Source organism: Scatophagus argus, chromosome 8 (assembly GCF_020382885.2).
Source record: "Scatophagus argus isolate fScaArg1 chromosome 8, fScaArg1.pri, whole genome shotgun sequence".
NCBI lineage: Eukaryota > Metazoa > Chordata > Actinopteri > Scatophagidae > Scatophagus > Scatophagus argus.
The window spans coordinates 9195519-9213366 of NC_058500.1; the positions used below are offsets into that span (position 1 = coordinate 9195519).

At 39.6% G+C, this 17848-nt stretch overlaps 2 protein-coding genes across 11 annotated transcripts; one reads left to right on the forward strand and one right to left on the reverse strand.

Annotated features, from left to right (window-relative positions):
- The first annotated feature begins 333 nt into the window (after window positions 1-333).
- On the forward strand, window positions 334-7893 carry LOC124063829 (RNA-binding protein 39-like). Of its 5 annotated transcripts, none has more exons than XM_046397891.1 (16): window positions 335-559; window positions 1600-1657; window positions 1826-2875; window positions 3205-3254; window positions 3364-3555; window positions 3731-3784; window positions 4008-4125; window positions 4218-4370; window positions 5059-5196; window positions 5292-5357; window positions 5460-5664; window positions 6444-6530; window positions 6614-6710; window positions 6842-6947; window positions 7085-7163; window positions 7266-7893. In XM_046397891.1, exons 7-16 carry the CDS (start codon window positions 4063-4065, stop codon window positions 7364-7366), a joined length of 1095 nt encoding a protein of 364 aa, XP_046253847.1. In that variant the 5' UTR covers window positions 335-559; window positions 1600-1657; window positions 1826-2875; window positions 3205-3254; window positions 3364-3555; window positions 3731-3784; window positions 4008-4062; the 3' UTR covers window positions 7367-7893. The 5 variants fall into 5 exon arrangements, with proteins under 5 accessions (XP_046253843.1, XP_046253847.1, XP_046253845.1 ...); XM_046397889.1 differs by having other exon boundaries at window positions 1826-1995; window positions 2719-3254; XM_046397890.1 differs by having other exon boundaries at window positions 1826-1901; window positions 2719-3254.
- A 1189-nt stretch (window positions 7894-9082) lies between these two features.
- On the reverse strand, window positions 9083-17839 carry LOC124063827 (embryonic polyadenylate-binding protein-like). 6 transcript variants are annotated; one of them, XM_046397880.1, is made up of 17 exons: window positions 17678-17839; window positions 16227-16431; window positions 15446-15639; window positions 15171-15286; window positions 14851-14937; window positions 14365-14504; window positions 14080-14174; window positions 13546-13683; window positions 13079-13174; window positions 12453-12713; window positions 11832-11919; window positions 11628-11747; window positions 11407-11540; window positions 11062-11170; window positions 10833-10963; window positions 9572-9629; window positions 9083-9255 (listed from the first exon to the last, which is right to left on the reverse strand). In XM_046397880.1, the coding sequence occupies exons 2-17, from the start codon at window positions 16417-16419 to the stop codon at window positions 9110-9112; spliced, it is 2106 nt and encodes a 701-aa protein (XP_046253836.1). In that variant the 5' UTR covers window positions 16420-16431; window positions 17678-17839; the 3' UTR covers window positions 9083-9109. The 6 variants fall into 6 exon arrangements, with proteins under 6 accessions (XP_046253836.1, XP_046253838.1, XP_046253840.1 ...); XM_046397882.1 differs by having other exon boundaries at window positions 9558-9629; window positions 17678-17838; XM_046397884.1 differs by having other exon boundaries at window positions 9572-9633; window positions 17678-17836.
- Window positions 17840-17848: the final 9 nt, after the last annotated feature.

Below are 17848 nucleotides of genomic sequence, written 5' to 3' on the forward strand. Positions count from 1 at the left end.
GTTATTTTTTCCCCTGTACTGAATAAAGTTCAAAAAGTGTTTGTCGTGGCAGTAAGGCAGTGCTGAATATTGCCACTTCCATAAAGACTGAAGGTTGAAGAGGAATGTAGAAATTACGTGAGTGGCCTGCAACAGTTGTCTAAATATCTGTCAGATTTGTGTGCGTCTTCCTTTTCAATTAAGTAGTTGCTTTCTTTTAGCAATAACTGTTTGCTAGTTGGCAAAGCTATTTTGATTTTTTTTTTTTTAACTATACCCGATTACACTCTGGAACGCTGGGGGGCAGCATTACACGTTATACTGTACAGCCGGCCGGAAATGTATTTGGTGAAGAAGAAGACGAGCACGAAGAAGACGGAAGGAGAGGAATTTGATACCAGGCCACGACCTGCTGCGGATGGTTGTTAACATTAAAAAATAGCTTACATAACTTCGAAAATCGTGATTTCATCTCAACATTGTGTGATCTACCGAGGGGAAACCATCGAGGCCAGTCTCTTCAGCAGTGCTTTTGCCGTGGTATTTTGAGTTTGGCACATCATTTCATCAGTTTCAAACGGTAATGTCTACGTTTGCTACTAAATGCTAGCTCACTGCCGCGGAAATGCTGTAGCTGGCCATATTGGCACGATACTTGCCGCTTGTTTTTCCCATCGCAAACATTATGTGAACCGCTGTGTACGAGTAATGAGGTTTAAAACCGATTCTTACTGAGTATATTTACACATTTATTGATATTCCCATTATCAGTCAGTTCAATGCAGCGGAAAATTAACAAAAACAATACTGGTCATTGAAATAAGCTAACATGAGGTATCGTTGAAACGACGAGGACATAAGTTCCCGAGGTGGCTAGTCAGCGTTAGCTAGGTTCGTGTTACGTATAACGCGTGTTTATCCTTTATGCTACCTAATTAATAAATATCAGTCTGCTGTTAAGATCTGTTGAATCTGTGTTGAGATTGGTATGGTTCGCCATTTCATTTGCATATTAACTGTCGCCTTTTACTGTTATTTTGGACTTTGCGGGACATACTGAGGAAGTCGGGGCCAACTCCTTGAAACACTCCGTGTCATAGCGTTACAGACCAACAGATCTTAAATGTTAATATACTTTTCAGCCTTTGGGTCTACATTAAGGCTGCAACGAACGATTGTTTTCATTATCGATTAATCCGTCCATAGCTGTCGATCAGTTAATTGTTTAATCTGTAAAAGGTCCCCAAAAGAATGTGAATAATCTTCAACACACTTTCCCAGAGCACCAAGTAATGTCTTCAGGTAGTTATGACTCTGCTGTTCATTTACGCACATCCTCATATTTAAGTTGGAATCAGCAAACATTTTTGCTGCAAAAATTACTGATAACTTGTATTTCTTGTACTTCTAGTTTTGCTCTGACTAACAATGCAAAGCAAAACCGTGGTTAAACCTTGGTTAAATGTACATTTCTGACATGTCATAAATCCTCAGCTAGTGCACCCCCCCCCCATAGTTTTACTTGTATGCTGTTATATGACAAAGATCCAAAACACCAAAGTGATTATTCACAGTAATAGTGAATGTAAAAGTGTAGTCATTGTCGTGCTCTTTTCACAGGATCATCATGGCTGATGATTTTGACGTAGAGGCCATGCTGGAGGCTCCATACAGAAAGGTGGGTTGCAGACTACAGAAATGAGGCCTGTTTTACTGTTATGATTTACTCTTGAGTCCTTAATATTTGCTACTGTGACAAAGTTTACTTGATTGTTGTGTGGTGTGATTGAGTATTTAAAACGCAATACAGACTTATAAATAAATCCACATCTATCTCTCTTTATAGACTTCCCTAATGATATCTCACCTCTACTCCCATGAATTCATCTTTGATTCCACTGTGAACTGTGAAAAAAAGGAAGGTAGTTATTGTGCATATACTGATGTACTGTGGTTCACCTTAGGACTAAAAGAGATTCAACCTAGAACATCCAATCCGTATTCGGTTTCAACAAGGTGAATGCCAATGGTTGATAAGCCCATCCTTACCTGTCCAGCAAAGGAGGCAGTATTCAGATTTACAATCTGAATGCCATCACTGTTTCCAAATGTGTAGTCTTGTATTTTCAGATTTAAACCTCAGTTACTCTCACTCTGTGACTTTTAAGAAATTCTGATTTCACCAAACTGCTGTTTAGCAAGACTCGCCATGTTTTAAATTGTGTTAATAAAATTATTTCCCAAAACTAGTAAGGTGCACATTAGAGTTTGACATCAGTGTGCTTGAAAATGGAGATGTTGCGATTATGGAGCTTCATTTTGCAAGCACACAACCATGTTGTGATTTTGTGGCAAAATACAGGTATATAATTATTTTCCTTTGTGTGTAAATATGAATACTGCCTCTTTGCCATAGTCAATTGTAATGTGAATAAGCATCTTGATTTTGCATGCTACACAGCACCACAGATATTGATATATTGGTAGAATGACTGATACTTGTATCTAGCATCATTGTATTATAAAGTGAGTTAGTTTTCAGTAGTTAATGCCTTCTTAAGTCAAAAGGTTGGAAATACTACATACATATATACTTATATGAATATTATAGAACCTACAGATAATGGAAGTGTTAACACGTGGCTGAATTGATGGATTTATCTTTTTTTTTTTTAACTTATTCATTTATTTTCTTGGGCGTCAATATTACTAAGAAGTGTGAATCCCTGTTTGCTTCAGGGCAAGATGTGTGACAGAGGTGGCATCGAGCTCTTACAGTCCAAGAACGAAAATGGGTGAAGATCACTGGACTGACACCAACCACACAGGATCTCTTTTAGTGGTCGTGGGCCATGCGTGGTCACATGATTAGGCACAAATAGTGGCAGTGGCATTGGTACGACCTATTAGAAGGGGAATGGTGGAGATGATCTGACTGTCAAAGCTTCCTGAACTCAGCTAATATGTTAGACACTCTCCCTTAACTTTGCTTTGTTGCATTATGTACTGAGCAAACTTGTTAAAAACGAGAGAGAGAAACAGCAGTGGGATGGGAAGCTATTGGGGTGGAAGGACACTGTCCAGACATGACAGTAGGAAGTTTGAAGTATTATTATTAATTGAATATATTCTGCATTTTCTCTTGTCCCACCCATCCCCTTTACCTTGACGACATGAAATGTTTCATCTACGTCCTCATGATGTTCTTCTATCAACCTTGCTTAGGATGAGATCAAGTCCTCTCATGCAAACGGACATGACGACCAGAACAAGAAGTAAGTTTTGAATATATGGTATTGGCTTTGTGTCTCTAAACTACGTTAAATTTTTCCATTTAATTTTGTGTATATTGTACGACGATGGAACCCTTGTAACATGTTTCAGGAAAAGGAGAAGCCGAAGCAAGAGCCGAAGCCCAGGCTCTAAGAAGAGACGAAGCCGAAGCAAAGACAGAAAGAAGGGTAAGAAGAGGAGCAGGAGCAGAGAAAGAAAACGAAGCCGCAGCAGAGAGCGCCATCGTAGCCGCTCCCGCAGCAAGGAACGTTCTGGGCGATACAAAGCGCGCAAGAGCCCCGTGTACGTGACATTTTTAAATTTAAAACCACTCATACTTAGTCATCAAAGTTCATAGTGTTCAGTGTTTGGAGAGGGGCACATAAATGTTCATTTGTGATGTTGGACTAGGAAAATTCTTCATCACTGGTTTCCAGTACAAGGAAAATTGAAAACAGGATTCTTCTTGATATTTTAGCAAGAAGCGTTCCAAAAGTCGGAGCCCCTTCAAGAAAGAGAGGAGCCCCATCAGGTGAGAAGAATAAAATCCAAATGTCCAAATAAAATCCAAATCCAATGCATTTTTGTTTATTTATTTATTTATTGTTAGGATGCTATTGCACCATATTACAAAATCAGGCACTATGTTTGTGTATGTTTAATTACTATTTTGACTCTTTATTTACTAAACGGCTTGTTTTTGTGTTTCCAGAGCTCTAACATTATTTAATTTGGGGTTTTTTTTTCTTTTCAAGGCAACCAATTGACAATCTAACACCAGAGGAAAGGGATGCCCGCACGGTTTTCTGCATGCAGCTTGCTGCAAGAATCCGAGCCCGAGACCTGGAAGATTTCTTCTCAGCTGTTGGAAAAGTCAGTTGATTTTTCAAGTTGTTGTTGTCATGTGTGATCCTACAAGTCTGTATGTACAAACAACCTTGAACTATCTTTGTTTCTCTCTGCAGGTAAGAGACGTGAGGATGATCTCGGACAGAAACTCCAGGAGATCAAAGGGCATTGCATACATCGAGTTTGTGGAGGCCTCCTCTGTACCACTGGCAATTGGATTGACTGGCCAGAGGCTTTTAGGAGTTCCTATCATTGTCCAGGCCTCTCAGGTTATTGTAACTTCATCTAAATATAAGTGGTAATATAAGAGTGGTTGGTCTGACAATTTTAGATCATGACCGATCTGGAAGGTGTCCACAATCTACTTTATAGTCAAATCAGAGATTGACTATTATTATCTTCTTATATTATGTTACGCCCGTTTTCAAAATTCACTTAACTTTATCGTTCGGCGGAGTTGTGGTATGTGATCATACCAGTTGAGCGGTGTAGTCTGCAAGATGGCTGTGCTGATTTGATGAATTACTTCACATAGTTCCTGCCTTACATGACATGTTATAAATAAGGTAACCTGAGTTACAGCTAGCGCATAATGATCTTGTGCCCAAAATATCTATCTTTAATGTTGTGTTTTTACATTATGGAAATGTAGAAGTCTATAGGCTGTTTTGGGTCAGGTTGTAGTCAACAGAGCATTTCAAAATTGAGCAAATTGACAATTTAGATTGTGGATCATGATAGCAATTTGTAAATTGTGAATATTTATTTTTATTAGGCCAGATTGTTCACTCCTAGACTGCAGCTGGGTTTCTGATGTGACTGAACATATTAATTAATTTGTTGTCGACACAGTCATTTAATGAAATGTTTGTTATATTAAACAGAAGCATGCAGAAACAAATGACATATTTCTACATTGATGGACTGATTGACATAGTTAAATGAATGTAATTGCAGGCAGAGAAAAACAGAGCTGCTGCTGCTGCCAATAATCTCCAGAAGGGCAGTTCAGGTCCAATGCGGCTGTATGTTGGATCGCTGCACTTCAACATTACCGAGGAAATGCTTCGAGGCATCTTTGAGCCTTTTGGAAAGGTCAGAAACAAGTTTCATAAATTATTATCATTATTTTTACTACTTGTATAGATGCATTCATTACTCTTCTTTGTTTGGGTTTTTTGTTTCTAAAGATTGAGGGAATCCAGCTAATGATGGACAGTGAGACTGGACGATCCAAAGGATATGGTTTCATATCGGTAATTAAAGCGCCTGTTTTTTCATTGACAATGCTTTAAGGTCTCCAGCTAGTTTGACTCTAACGTCTTTTGCCTTTTTTTGTTTGTTTTTTTTTTTGCAAGTTTGCAGATGCAGAATGTGCAAAAAAGGCCTTGGAGCAGCTGAATGGTTTTGAGCTGGCCGGACGTCCAATGAAGGTGGGGCACGTTACAGAGCGCTCTGACTCGTCAACAGCGAGTTCATTCCTGGACAATGATGAACTAGAGAGGACTGGCATTGACCTCGGCACCACAGGACGTCTGCAGCTTATGGCTCGCCTGGCAGAAGGTTAGCCATAATTTATGTACCGACAGTACAGGGACCCAACTTCTCTTTAATAGAAATTACATTTCAGTAACTTCTTCAGTCATAAGTTTGAAACCAGACAAATTCTGAGTGTTGCTGGTTTGCAAGATGTGTATAATGTTGTGTTTTGGCATGTAGTACTTTAAAGGTACAGCCCACAGTTTTGAGGAATACAATCGTTCAAGAGTCATAAGAAGTCCACACGCTTGACACTTGGCTCAGTTTCTCCCATGTCATCGTTCAAGATGGAAAATTATTGCACCAGTATGGATCGTTATTCACAAGGCGTTATTGTGGCTTGTCATAAACATCACACTGATAAGTGTTCCTTTTTTGGAATAAAAAAAAAATGGAGGCTTTGTAAGCCAGTGATGTACTGCAATTTTGTAGAAGCGACACACACTGGGAATTGTGGAGTTCACATGGCAACAAATACCTTTTAACCTCCAACTGAATATGTTATTAAAGCAGAAATGATTTGATGATTATTAATTAGTCTGCAAACAAAAAAAATCAGAGTATTATGATAACTAATCATTTCAGCAATTTGTTAAGCAAAACTGATGAAAATATGCAGTTCTCAGGCTCCATCTTCTCAGGTTAGAGATCTAAGGTGTGAATGCTTCCCATTTTTACCTGCTGTGATATAGAAAGGAAATTGATCTCACGTAACTGGTAATCCCTGGTCAAAATCCCTGTCAGTATCCCGAAACAATTGCTAGATTTAAGTTCTGAAACTAAGCCTGTCTTTCCCTCCGCAGGAACTGGTCTGAAGATTCCTCCTGCTGCTCAGCAGGCCCTGCAGATGACAGGCTCCCTACCCTTTGGAAACATCGCTGGTCCAGCAGGTGAGTCTCGATGATGAAAACATTTTGTGTGTTGTATTTTATTTTTGAAAATTTGGTGAGAATCTTTTTTTGTTTTCTTTCAGCTGTTCCAACTCCAGCTCCAAGCCAAGCCCTGAACCTTCCATCTCAGCCGCTGGCTACACACTGCCTTCAGCTGTCCAACCTCTTTAACCCACAATCGTAAGGACACTATCATTTGGATGGGTTCAAGGGAAAATACTTGCGTGCCCGTATCAACATTGAGTTTCAGTCTCTCTAATTGAAGCTTTTGTAGTTGCAGGATTTTAAACGTTACCAAACATGTTTTTCAGAGAAAATGATCCCAGCTGGGCCATCGAGATCCAAGATGATGTTATAGAGGAGTGCAACAAACATGGAGGAATTGTTCACATTTACGTTGACAAGAACTCTGCTCAAGTAAGTGGCCTCTTCAGGATGCATTAGAAGTAAATTCCACTCTGTAGGGAAACTTGTGTTCATATTCCAGTTGATCCACAGATCAGATTTGGTAGAAAATACTCATGGGAGTCTTTTGTCCTTTATTTTTCACACAGGGTAACGTGTATGTTAAGTGTCCCTCAATACCGGCAGCAATGGCAACTGTGAATGCACTTCATGGACGCTGGTTTGCAGGTATGTAATGATTTAATTTGGTTTTTAAGCCTGCATATATCACAGAAAAGCATATAATGGAGAACATTTTCTAGATTTAATTTTTTTTTCTTTTCTTCCCAGGCAAAATGATAACAGCAGCCTATGTTCCTTTACCAACCTACCACAACCTCTTCCCAGATTCAGTCACGGCAAAGCAGCTTCTAATGCCGGCCCGTCGATAGTCTGAGACATGCTTATGAAAGCCAGTGTAAATACATTTGTTTGCATTCATGGAAATGTCAGAAACATTGAAATTAGTTGGCTGTGTAATAAAAGTTGCCTCAAGTTCATGTGTTCACAATTGAAAAACTAGGCAGGATTTTTTGAGTTGCTTTTCAATTTTTTTTTTTTTTTCGTGAGTTTGTGTTGTAAACTACCACTGATAAGTAATCTGCAGGTATCTATTGGTCTGTGTTTTTAAATATTACTGTCTTATCTGCTTGTTTAAATCATTTTTAGATTTAAAATAAATTGCAAAGAGTTACAGAAATGTTGGGTTAATAGGCCTTAAATGCCAAGTATATCAATGTCAACAATAATTCTTTGTAACTTTTTACAGCCATAATTTCATTTTTTGTATGAAGGCTCCCAATAAAACTTTGGCAGATTTGACTTTTGGTTAATACCCCTCCCCCTTTTTTAGAAGTTTGTCATCCACAGTTCAATTTAAAAATGCCTTTGTGATTAAAGTCTTAATTACAGCATTGGACCCCATGTTTCTCTCGTCACAACCATTTCTTCAGCAAGTTGGATTTAAACAGGTATGCGTTTTAAACAATCAGCAATAATTGTGGTTTAAAAATGTGTCAGCTATTCAGTGTGAAAATTACTGATTTCAGTGTTTTGTGCACGTTAAGTCTTACCCCTCTATAACCATCACATTCTGACAAAATTCGACCAGATTTTGTGATTTACAAATCTTTTTCGCCCACTGGGATGAAATTTGGTGTAATTGGGATGTGTTCTCATGTCACTTTTAATATTTAGCTGCTGATAAACCAATCTTAAAGTGGACCCTACAGGGTGAGAAAAGCTTGAAACAATCTTAACCACTGAAATGATGTCAGAAAATTTTTCACTCATTTTGTCTATCACTAGTTGCTGCCACAATGTTAATGGGTAATATGTCTTGTAGCACCGTTACCTCTGTCGCCTCACAGCAAGAGAGTTCCAGGCTCGGATGCCGGTCTGGGCCCTTCTACGTGGAGTTTGCATGTTCTCCCTGTGCCTGCGAGGGTTTTCTATGGGTACTCTGGCTTCCTCCCACAATCGCAAAGACATGCACATTAACTGGCTATTCTACTTTTCCCCGAGGTGAGAGTGTGTGGTTGTCTGTCAGCCCTGCGACTGACTGGCGACCAGTCCAGGGTGTACCTCGCATATCGCCCGCAGTCAGCTGGGATAGGCTCCAGCCCCCTTGCAACCCTGACGGACAGGCGGTATAGAAAATGGATGGGTGGAAGATATTGTAGAAGGTAGACATGAATCATAAAACACATTGTTCCACTTGAGTAAAAAGGTTAAGTCATGGGAAAAAAACGCTTCCTCAATTCAATACAGAATCAGGGCTTTTAACAGCTACAGCTGAGACCATGTGCTCATGTTAGCCAATGTTCACTTTAGATGTTGCAGTATAACCAACAATCCAGGCTGGTCCCATAGACAACCTGAGGGTGCAACTGAGCATTAATTTCCACCTGAGGGGGATGGTAAACAACCAGGTAACCCATCACATGCAGACTAGAAAAATACTGTGCACGAAAAAAAAAAACCCACTCACCTTCACTTTGTTGAGTTTTGTTTTTGAGACATGAGCAACAAATGGTACATTTTTAAACCTAAAGTAGATGCACTGCTGCATTGATATTTGGTGTTTAACAAACAACACAAGACTGGTATAATGCATAAACCGTAAACTTTATCATTTAACAAAAGGTAATGCTACAACAAAATAGTTTTAATTTCACAAATGTCTTCATTGTCATTTTAATCCGCATACATTTCTTTTTTTCCTTTTTTTTTTTTTTCAAAATTTTACTCTTTTTTTCCTCATCCAGAAAGTCGTTGCCATCTGAAAAGACATGAAACAGTTAAGCCTTTAATGTGGTAACATTTAATGTCTATGACTCACACTTTCTACGAGACAGATGTGCACGGTTCTTTCTGAACTATCACACTCTGACCGAAGTCCTCAATTCCTGATGTTTTGCTCAAAGAGTAGCTACTAACAAACTTCATGGACTTAAAGTTGAAAAACTAACCAAATGAGCTAGCACTTTGATTTGATGCAGATACATGCTAAACCATTGGGGACTGGGCTGAGTGTGGACTTTTCTCATAACAGAACAATATCTGAACATGGTTGTTTCTGACCTGAAAGGTCTGACCTTCACTTTGGAGAACATTCCTTCGCCTGGTGAGCCTGCAGGACAGCAATCGCCTCATCTACCTGGCCAAAAGAGAAGAAAAAGATAAGTCACTAATGCCAGTCTTATCGCTGATAATATCCATGTCTGTACAGCAAGTATGAAGCCACAGACAGAAGAGGGTTAGCTTAGTGTTAACACAGGAAAATGGGCAAAACTGCTAACTTCCTAACCTTTCTGTCAATTATTTTTATTGATCTTGTTGAGTTAAATGTTTAACAAAACATTATTCTAATGACCTACACTAGAGCCTGTTCAATAGAAACCAGACCTGATTTGTAAAAATAGTTTAAAAGAAAATTACCATGTAAAAGACTAGAAATTTTAAATATAAAAAGGCACAAATTGCCAAAAATTACAAGACTTCAGCTGCTGTGCTGCTCAGACCACAACACATTTTTTTGCCAACTGACATCAGGCTTAATTCTCAAGTCTCAACTGCAGTGAATGGATTCAAAGGTCTGCACGCAGGCAAACAAACTACACAACTGATCTCAGACCAGTTGTACTGATTGGAAGATTCTTCCACTTGGAGGATTATTACAATATTACAAGATATTGGCAAGTGCAGTGTGTGGTGAATGTACTGAACGAAAAAGAAGCCATAAAAAGAAAAAAAACAAAGAATTGCACAGAATCAATATAACAAAATGATGGGTCTGAGACTGTACATGAACATACACTATATAAACAAAAGTATTGGGATGGGGCTGTTTTTCAGGGCTTGGGTTTGGGCCCTTCTTTCCAGTGAAGGGAAATCTTAATGCTTCAACATACCAAGACATTTTGAACAATGCTATGCTTTGTGACAGTTTGGGGAAGGCCCTTTTCTATTGCAGCCTAACTGTGCACAAAGCAAAGTCCATAAAGACATGGTTGACTGAGTCTGGGGTGACTGACCTGCAAAGAGCACTGACCTCAACCCCATCCTTCATCCCAAAGGTGTAGGATGGGGTTGAGGTCAGGGCTCAACCCCTTCCTCACACTGGGATGAACTGGAACAGAGATTGTAAGTCAGACCATTTGGTCCAACATCAGTGTCTGACCTCACAAACTCTCTACTGCATGAATGGGCAAAAATTCCCACAGAAACACTCCAGAATCTTGTGGAAAGTCCTCCCAGAAGAGAGGATGCTGTTATAGCTGCCTGTGTATTTAGAATACAATGTCACTGAAGTCCCTGTTGGTGTAATGTTCTGGTGTCTGTATAGTGTAATTAAACCTTAGAGTGCAGGGACTCAGGCGACTCCAGCATGTGCAGCAGCTCCGAGTTGTCAATCTCCAGCAGCATCCCGGTGATTTTTCCGGCCAAGTTTGGGTGAAGGGCATGGATGAGTGGATACAATCGCTCTCCTATGCATCACAACAAAGCAGGGAGGATTAACAAACAAGTACACAAGTTGCTTTATCCACATAAAAGGAAAAAGGGACAGAATGGAGTGATGCCACACCGAGAAGCTGTTTCTGATCCATGAGTGGAGCTGCAGCCAGCATCGAGGCGGTGAGGGGCTCTTGGCCTTGAATGTGGACTGGTGGCTCCATCACAGGTGCAGGAACAACCTTCAGATATCAAGTACAACAGAGTTACTCCAATGACATTTCTTTTGTAATGTCATAATCTTCTGAAGACTTTGTCTTCATTAAATAACATTTTTAAAAGGTATGCACAAAGTACACAGAATATAAAGATCTAAAAACAACTGTGAAACCCAAGTTTATTTCATAGTCATTTCTTGTTCCTGAGTGTGTATTACAACTATAGTACAGTACAGTACAGTACAGTCTGAGGTACCTACCTGCAGTCTTGTTATGGGTGCAGGTACAGTAATGACCTGCTGGGCATTTCTCACTGCAGACGAGTACTTGTACTGGCTGCTTCGGGTCACAGGCATGTCAGTGCGCCCTCCTACAGTCTGGGTCCCAATGTTATCTAAAAAACATCACATGTGTCTGATATTACCAGGCAAATGGCACATTTTAGAAGGATGGAGTTCTTGTCATCAGATCTGCTACTTACTTGTCTTTTGTGCGGAGGTGATGACACGCGGAGCCTGGGTGGAGGCCTGTCTGACTGTAGCGATGGGGGTCGAACCACGTCGGGGAGCAGAACTACCAACTGACTGGGTTGTGTAAGGGCCTGAACGCACAGAAGACGATATGTGAATACACTGCACATAAATAAAGAGTACATCTATTCGAACAGAACAAATTCTCCATTCACCCTGTAGCCTGGCTGGTTGTCCTGTCCAACGTGGTGCTGGCCTCATGTTGCTGACAGCGTTGTGGTTGTAGAAGGAGCGAGTGGGAGGCTGCAAGGTAAATATTAGTTACTGAAGTCATAACACAGACCAACCTCTGAATCAAACCAACAAATTCCAGTTAAAAAGTCCTATTTATTTATTTATTCACCTGCCTTGGTCAGTGTCCCACCCTTACCTACTCCTAATTTAAATCCCATCTTTCTATTTTAAATTAAACTCTGCAGGAAGAACTGCTTGTCCTTCTACTGCATTTTATCAACTCAGTTTGAAATCTGACTTTTGTGTGAAAATGTTTTAAGTTGAAAACATTACTGCTGATCTGACAGACTGACAACACACACACACACAGGTAATTAGGAACAAATAAGATAACAGGGAAAAAAAGAAAAATCAGGGATTTTGATGCCACATTTCAGTTAGTTTAATTTTCTTTTTTCCGTTTATGGTCTACTTGATGGCCATATCACAATCTTAAAATCGCGTTATACTCAGCATGGTGATGTAATAAAAAAATCACTACTTGGTGTTTACTTTGCTGTACAAATCAGAAAGCTGTGATGTAACTGATAAAACATCCATACCTGTGGTACAGTCACATAGTATCCAGCCTGCTGGTATGAATCAATGATTGGATTTGTCATGGTCCTCATGGTTGCAAGTCTCTGCATGTATTTATTGGTCAGGATCGCTTTACGCTCCTCCCTCCGCTGAGCCAGAGCCACATACAGTGGTTTGGTTGCAACAATTCTCCCATTCATTTCAGTTACTGCTTTTGTGGCCTCCTCAGGTGAAGAGAAACAGACAAAGCCAAAGCCCTTGCTTTGGGAGCCATCTGTCATGACCTGAAGGAAACAAAGAAGCTCAAGTTCAAAAATGTTTTCATCTGAGCTGCAGACTTGGAACTTGTCAACTGTGAGACAATTCTGACGACAATTACAAGAAAGTTTCTTCTCACAGAACAATCACGTCTTCAGTGTAAACAAGAAGAAAGGGCAGCGTTATCTCCTATGAGCGAAAAGAAAAAATAATGTGGAACTGCTGAAGATGGCGAGTTATGTTTGTTCAGAGGTAACTGCAGTTTATAAGGAATGCGGGAAATGGGACCGTAGAACTGCTCAGACTGTAAAATTTCCGACGTTCCAGATATTCAACCAATTCTAAAGTTAATTCAATTGAAGTCAAGTCAGTTCATATATCATTACAATACCTTGGCGCTGGTGATGGTGCCATAAGGAGCAAACTCCTTCCGGAGTCTCTCGTCATCTATGCTATCATCCAGGTTCTTCACATACAGATTCACCCCCTGGAATCAGAGAGAGTAAGCAATGCAGAGTTTCTCGCTTCCCAACCATTTTTTCTGTCCGTCAACCTGATCAACAAAAAAACAAAAAAATGTAGAGCAACAAATCCAATTATATTAACTTAGCATTTATATTTACAGCAGTTTTTCCAGTTTCCCATTTTCTAGTACAATCTCCTACCAGATGTAAATGATACTGACACCATTGCAGGACAAAATGGTTCCCTTTTCCATCTTTCTGCAGAAATGTTTTACAAATATATCCAGACATACATTGCATGTTTCATCAAAACATGTGGGGGCAAACAAGAGCAAAAGGGGATTATTAAGTTATTAAAATAAGTTATTAAATGACAGTGGCCTTCTGCGTGGACCTGATAGCGCTGGATTCGGTCCTGTTTGATCTGGTCAAACTTGCGCTTGAGCTCTCCTTGGCGCTCAAGCCGCTTCTGAGCCCGACCTACATAGATGACTTTCCCATTGATCTCTTGTCCGTTCATTTCATCAACTGCCTGGGAAAACAAGAGGAGCATCATGTTACCTTTACAAAAGATAGGTAGGACAGGTGTAAGTGGGAGAAGAAATCCTGCAACGAAATAAAAACAGAAGATAACACTGCCACACAACATCCCCAGCTGTGGAAAGCTAGAGGCTGGACAACAAAGCAACAGCCAGGACATACAGGATGTGTGAGCAGTACATCACTTAACGCTGCTTTAAATGTTCAAACAACAATCAGGACCATCTTGATTGTGTGTGAATACAGCAGCCATGTTGATGCAGGGAATAAAGCTAACTTGGCTGCAAAAAAGAAAAGATCAGCTTTAATGTCAATATAATTAACTCCTTAACTGCTTCTGTTGGCATCTGTCCAATCTGAGTGGACATCGAAACTTGGCACACACTACCTTCTGCGCATCCTCGTGGTTAGCATAGTTTACAAAGCCAAATCCTCGTGAGCGGCCCCTCTCATCCTTCATCACCCGCACACTGAGAGTCCTCCCTGAAAATGTGAGCACCAGCCAGTCTGTACCCATGTCATATATGAAGTGACAGTTACACAAACCAAATACCTTACTAACTGTGACAATCAGCTTACTGTGGAGAGGCCTCTGAATAGAGCTGAACAATTAATAATTTTAAAAAAATATATCAAAACTGCAATATGGCCAAAGAATGAAAGACTCTCTTACCAAATGCAGAAAAAACTTCCTTGAGTTTCTCGTCAGTGTAGTCTTCACCAAAGTTTTTGATGTAGACGTTGGTGAACTTCATAGCTTTGGTGCCAAACTCCACCTCTCTTTCTTTGCGTGACTTAAAATGGCCAACAAAACTGCAGACAGAATCAAATCCATTGCTCATTTGGGAACAGTAATCAAGAAAGAGCAGTTAGTCAGTTTTAAACTTCTTTGCCCAGCGTAGAAATCTGGCACACGGCAACAAAAACACAACATGACAAATGATGAAGACAGACATCACGAACAGAACGTCAACAAACATGACTGCAAGACATAAGTCACAAAAATATTTTTCCACATCCAACATTTTAATGACAAATATGGATCTATTTCTCCTACACTGTAGCAATGGCTTTTTAATGAACCTGCTACGCCTGTTTAGTCCTGAAAGTACACACACAAGACAACAAACCTAAACATACAGCCAACCTACTCACTGACCTACACAAGGACAACTGACTGTATTTCCCCAGGACATGGGCCTTTGTGGTGACATAGCCAGATTCCAAATGATTATGTGTCTCTTGACTGAACAAAAACAAAAAAAAATTAAAAAAAAAAGATGGAAAAGTCATCTGTGACGTGTTCCAGAGTTATCACAGACATTAGCATTCATTAACAGTTTAGATGGTTAACACAGGCCGCACACACACACAGCAGTGCTACACTACTCTTTGCCTCCACTTACTTTTTTAGATAACGTTTTTACCATTGTTTGATTACACCAGTTTAGTTTTTCCAAATTGTTCAGGTTAACTCACACTTTCCTATCGTTGAGCAGCATCCCATTCATGGTGTCAATGGCCCGGTTTGCAGCCTCTTGAGTCTCAAAGTGAACAAAGCCATAGCCTTTGGATCCTTTCTCATCGCAAACAACCTACAAAAACAAATGCTTTAAATCATGCAGCTTAATGTAATAATGAGCCAATCATCATCATATGGTTCCCATTTCACAGTTAGTCTAGGCAGAGTTCAGGATCAAACACTGAGTTTCCTTGTTGAACATGCCCTCTGAAGTAAGCCCCAGGCCACTTACCTTGCAGGACAAAATATTGCCAAAGGCTGAGAAGGTGTCATACAGTGCCTTGTTGTCAATAGACTCATCCATGTTCTTAATAAAGATGTTTCCCACACCAGACTTCCTGAGTCCCGGGTCACGCTGAGACCACATTATTCGGATAGGTCGGCCCTTGATAACATCGTAGTTCATTGTATCCAGGGCACACTCCGCTAAAATAAATAAATAAATAAATAAATAAATAAATAAATAAAGGTAAAGAATTTTCATTATACTGGCAATAAAGCACCACCACTCTTCATGGGGGACTGTCAAGAGGATGTTCCTCCTTTAAAACACAATTATATTTAGATTAAGATTAAGATTAAGATTATAGATATTAGCTGAGCGATATTAGTTAATAATTTATTTCACACTATATTTCATGTGTATGACCAGTACTTGCTTGATACAAAGAGGTCATTAGTCCACTTGTACACTTAAAATTCTGATTTTTCACAGGACAGTTTCCAACACACTTAGGGAGCATCTTCTTCACATAACATATCAAAAATTGTTGTTCATGTCTGTAATTTTCAATCAGATTCTGTGGATCTATAATGCTGACACTAGTGACGACTCTAGTGTATTTCAGCTTATTGTATAGCACCTAAAGTCTGTACGACCAAAATCTGTCCTGGGTTGCACAACCATAATCACAACGTAGCAAGAATCTTTGAGAAACATTCCAGTGTGTAGTTTTATATAAAGTTTCACTGGACTTGAATTTGAGTGGATGAGGCCAAAATGGGTATCATACCATCAGCTGGTTGCTGGAAGTTAATGTAGGCATATCCCAGAGATCTGCGGGTGATGATGTCCCGGCACACACGAATTGACATGATGGGTCCAGCAGGACAGAATTTCTGATAGAGCATGGCCTCTGTAACATCAGGATGCAGGTCTCCTACATACAAAGAAGCCAGGGGATATGCTGGTCCGCTGCTGTTCATGTTGAGTAAAAGCTAGTTCAACAAAGAAGAAATGTTACAAGTTTTTTTTAAAAAAGGAAGAAAGACATATTCTTACATGTATGAGGACTATATCCTCCAGATAAGGATGGGAATCAAGAACCAACTCTGTTCTACACTGTATTCAGAGTAGGATAAACAAACAGCTGTGTTGATGCTAAAAATCTGAGTCAGCCTATGTTTTCCCAACACAGAAAATTGTCGAGGAGGACAAGATCGTATTCTGTTCTTGTGTTGATTCTACTATATGCTCAGTTCTGATGTTACAGTCATATTAAAAACACTCCTCAGTATGACCATGGTTCCATATCCTAAATCTGCTTAAACTTGCACAGCTGCACAGGCTTTGTCATCCATATTTTTTAGCTGCATCTTTATTTTTCTGTGGAAGTGTGTCCAAGTACACCTAGAGCGACTAAAAACTGGAGTCAAATTCCTTGTACAGACACATACTTTGCTGATTCTAAGACCAAATTAGCTACTAAGCTACAATATAATTAAATTATATGTGTCTTCACTGGGAGAAACTGGGAGAGATTTTAAAAAAAAAATCTCAATCACTGTTTGGAGTAGGTTTTGTAAAATAAATAAATAAAATCAATTTAAGTCTATGATTGTACATTGGGATGCATGGTGGTTACTATGAATCCACATGCACTAAGTAGACAGCAGAGAAGATTTATTAAATGCTGACTTGTATTTAAATTTAAAGAGTTATACTCTCAGCGCCTTTTTATATGACCCACTATCCATCCATTTTATGTCAATGAGGGAGGACTCCATAACAGAAACACCTCATCCACCCATGAGGTGCAACACAGTTCGAGAGCACCACTAAGTTTGAACGAAAACTGAACATTAACTAGAACCTTCATGACCAACTGCAGGAGTGATGCATTAGAATAGTTAGCTAACTGTAGCATTAGCTTTATATAGGTGCACCTGATGCATGTGTGTATAAGGGGGATCGAATTCTAAAAATATGTCGAGAGAAAAAGTGTGGCTATGTGCCGAGGTTAAAAGGTGCAAGTCAAAGTCAGCATTTAGAATATTCAAAACTCTAAGTTTAGAAAAATCTGTTCAAAATTATCACTAACTGAAAAAACAACAACAACTGGAGACCAACGTTAGCTCAATTTGCACCCTTTCCTTCTACACTGTAGTCAAAATTATCTCACGTGAAGGAACTAAATATCATTACACAACCCGATTAAAATGTTTTTACATTAACGTTACTTACGGGTTTTAAATAGCCAATGCGTCGTTACTCTGATGTATGATTTTCAGTGCAGAAGGCTGTAAGCGCCGTTCACTTTCCGCATGGGGTCACCGGTTGCTTTAGACTAATTACGGCCGTGGAACACCTGCATCGGTCCTTCGCACATCGCCATTTCAATTAAGCCGTGAGAGG

What these genes read in the sequence shown, in the direction of transcription:
- LOC124063829 (XM_046397887.1), top strand. Translation starts at nt 1,607, where the DNA reads ATGGCTGATGATTTTGACGTAGAGGCCATGCTGGAGGCTCCATACAGA. An exon ending in TCTTTGAGCCTTTTGGAAAG is followed by an intron (nt 5,197 to 5,291) that starts GTCAGAAACAAG and finishes TTGTTTCTAAAG; the next exon opens with ATTGAGGGAATCCAGCTAAT. An exon ending in TTGACAAGAACTCTGCTCAA is followed by an intron (nt 6,948 to 7,084) that starts GTAAGTGGCCTC and finishes TTTTTCACACAG; the next exon opens with GGTAACGTGTATGTTAAGTG.
- LOC124063827 (XM_046397880.1), bottom strand. Translation starts at nt 16,419, where the DNA reads ATGAACAGCAGCGGACCAGCATATCCCCTGGCTTCTTTGTATGTAGGA. An exon ending in ACAACCAGCCAGGCTACAGG is followed by an intron (nt 11,748 to 11,831) that starts GTGAATGGAGAA and finishes CTGTGCGTTCAG; the next exon opens with GCCCTTACACAACCCAGTCA. An exon ending in CACCCATAACAAGACTGCAG is followed by an intron (nt 11,171 to 11,406) that starts GTAGGTACCTCA and finishes TGATATCTGAAG; the next exon opens with GTTGTTCCTGCACCTGTGAT.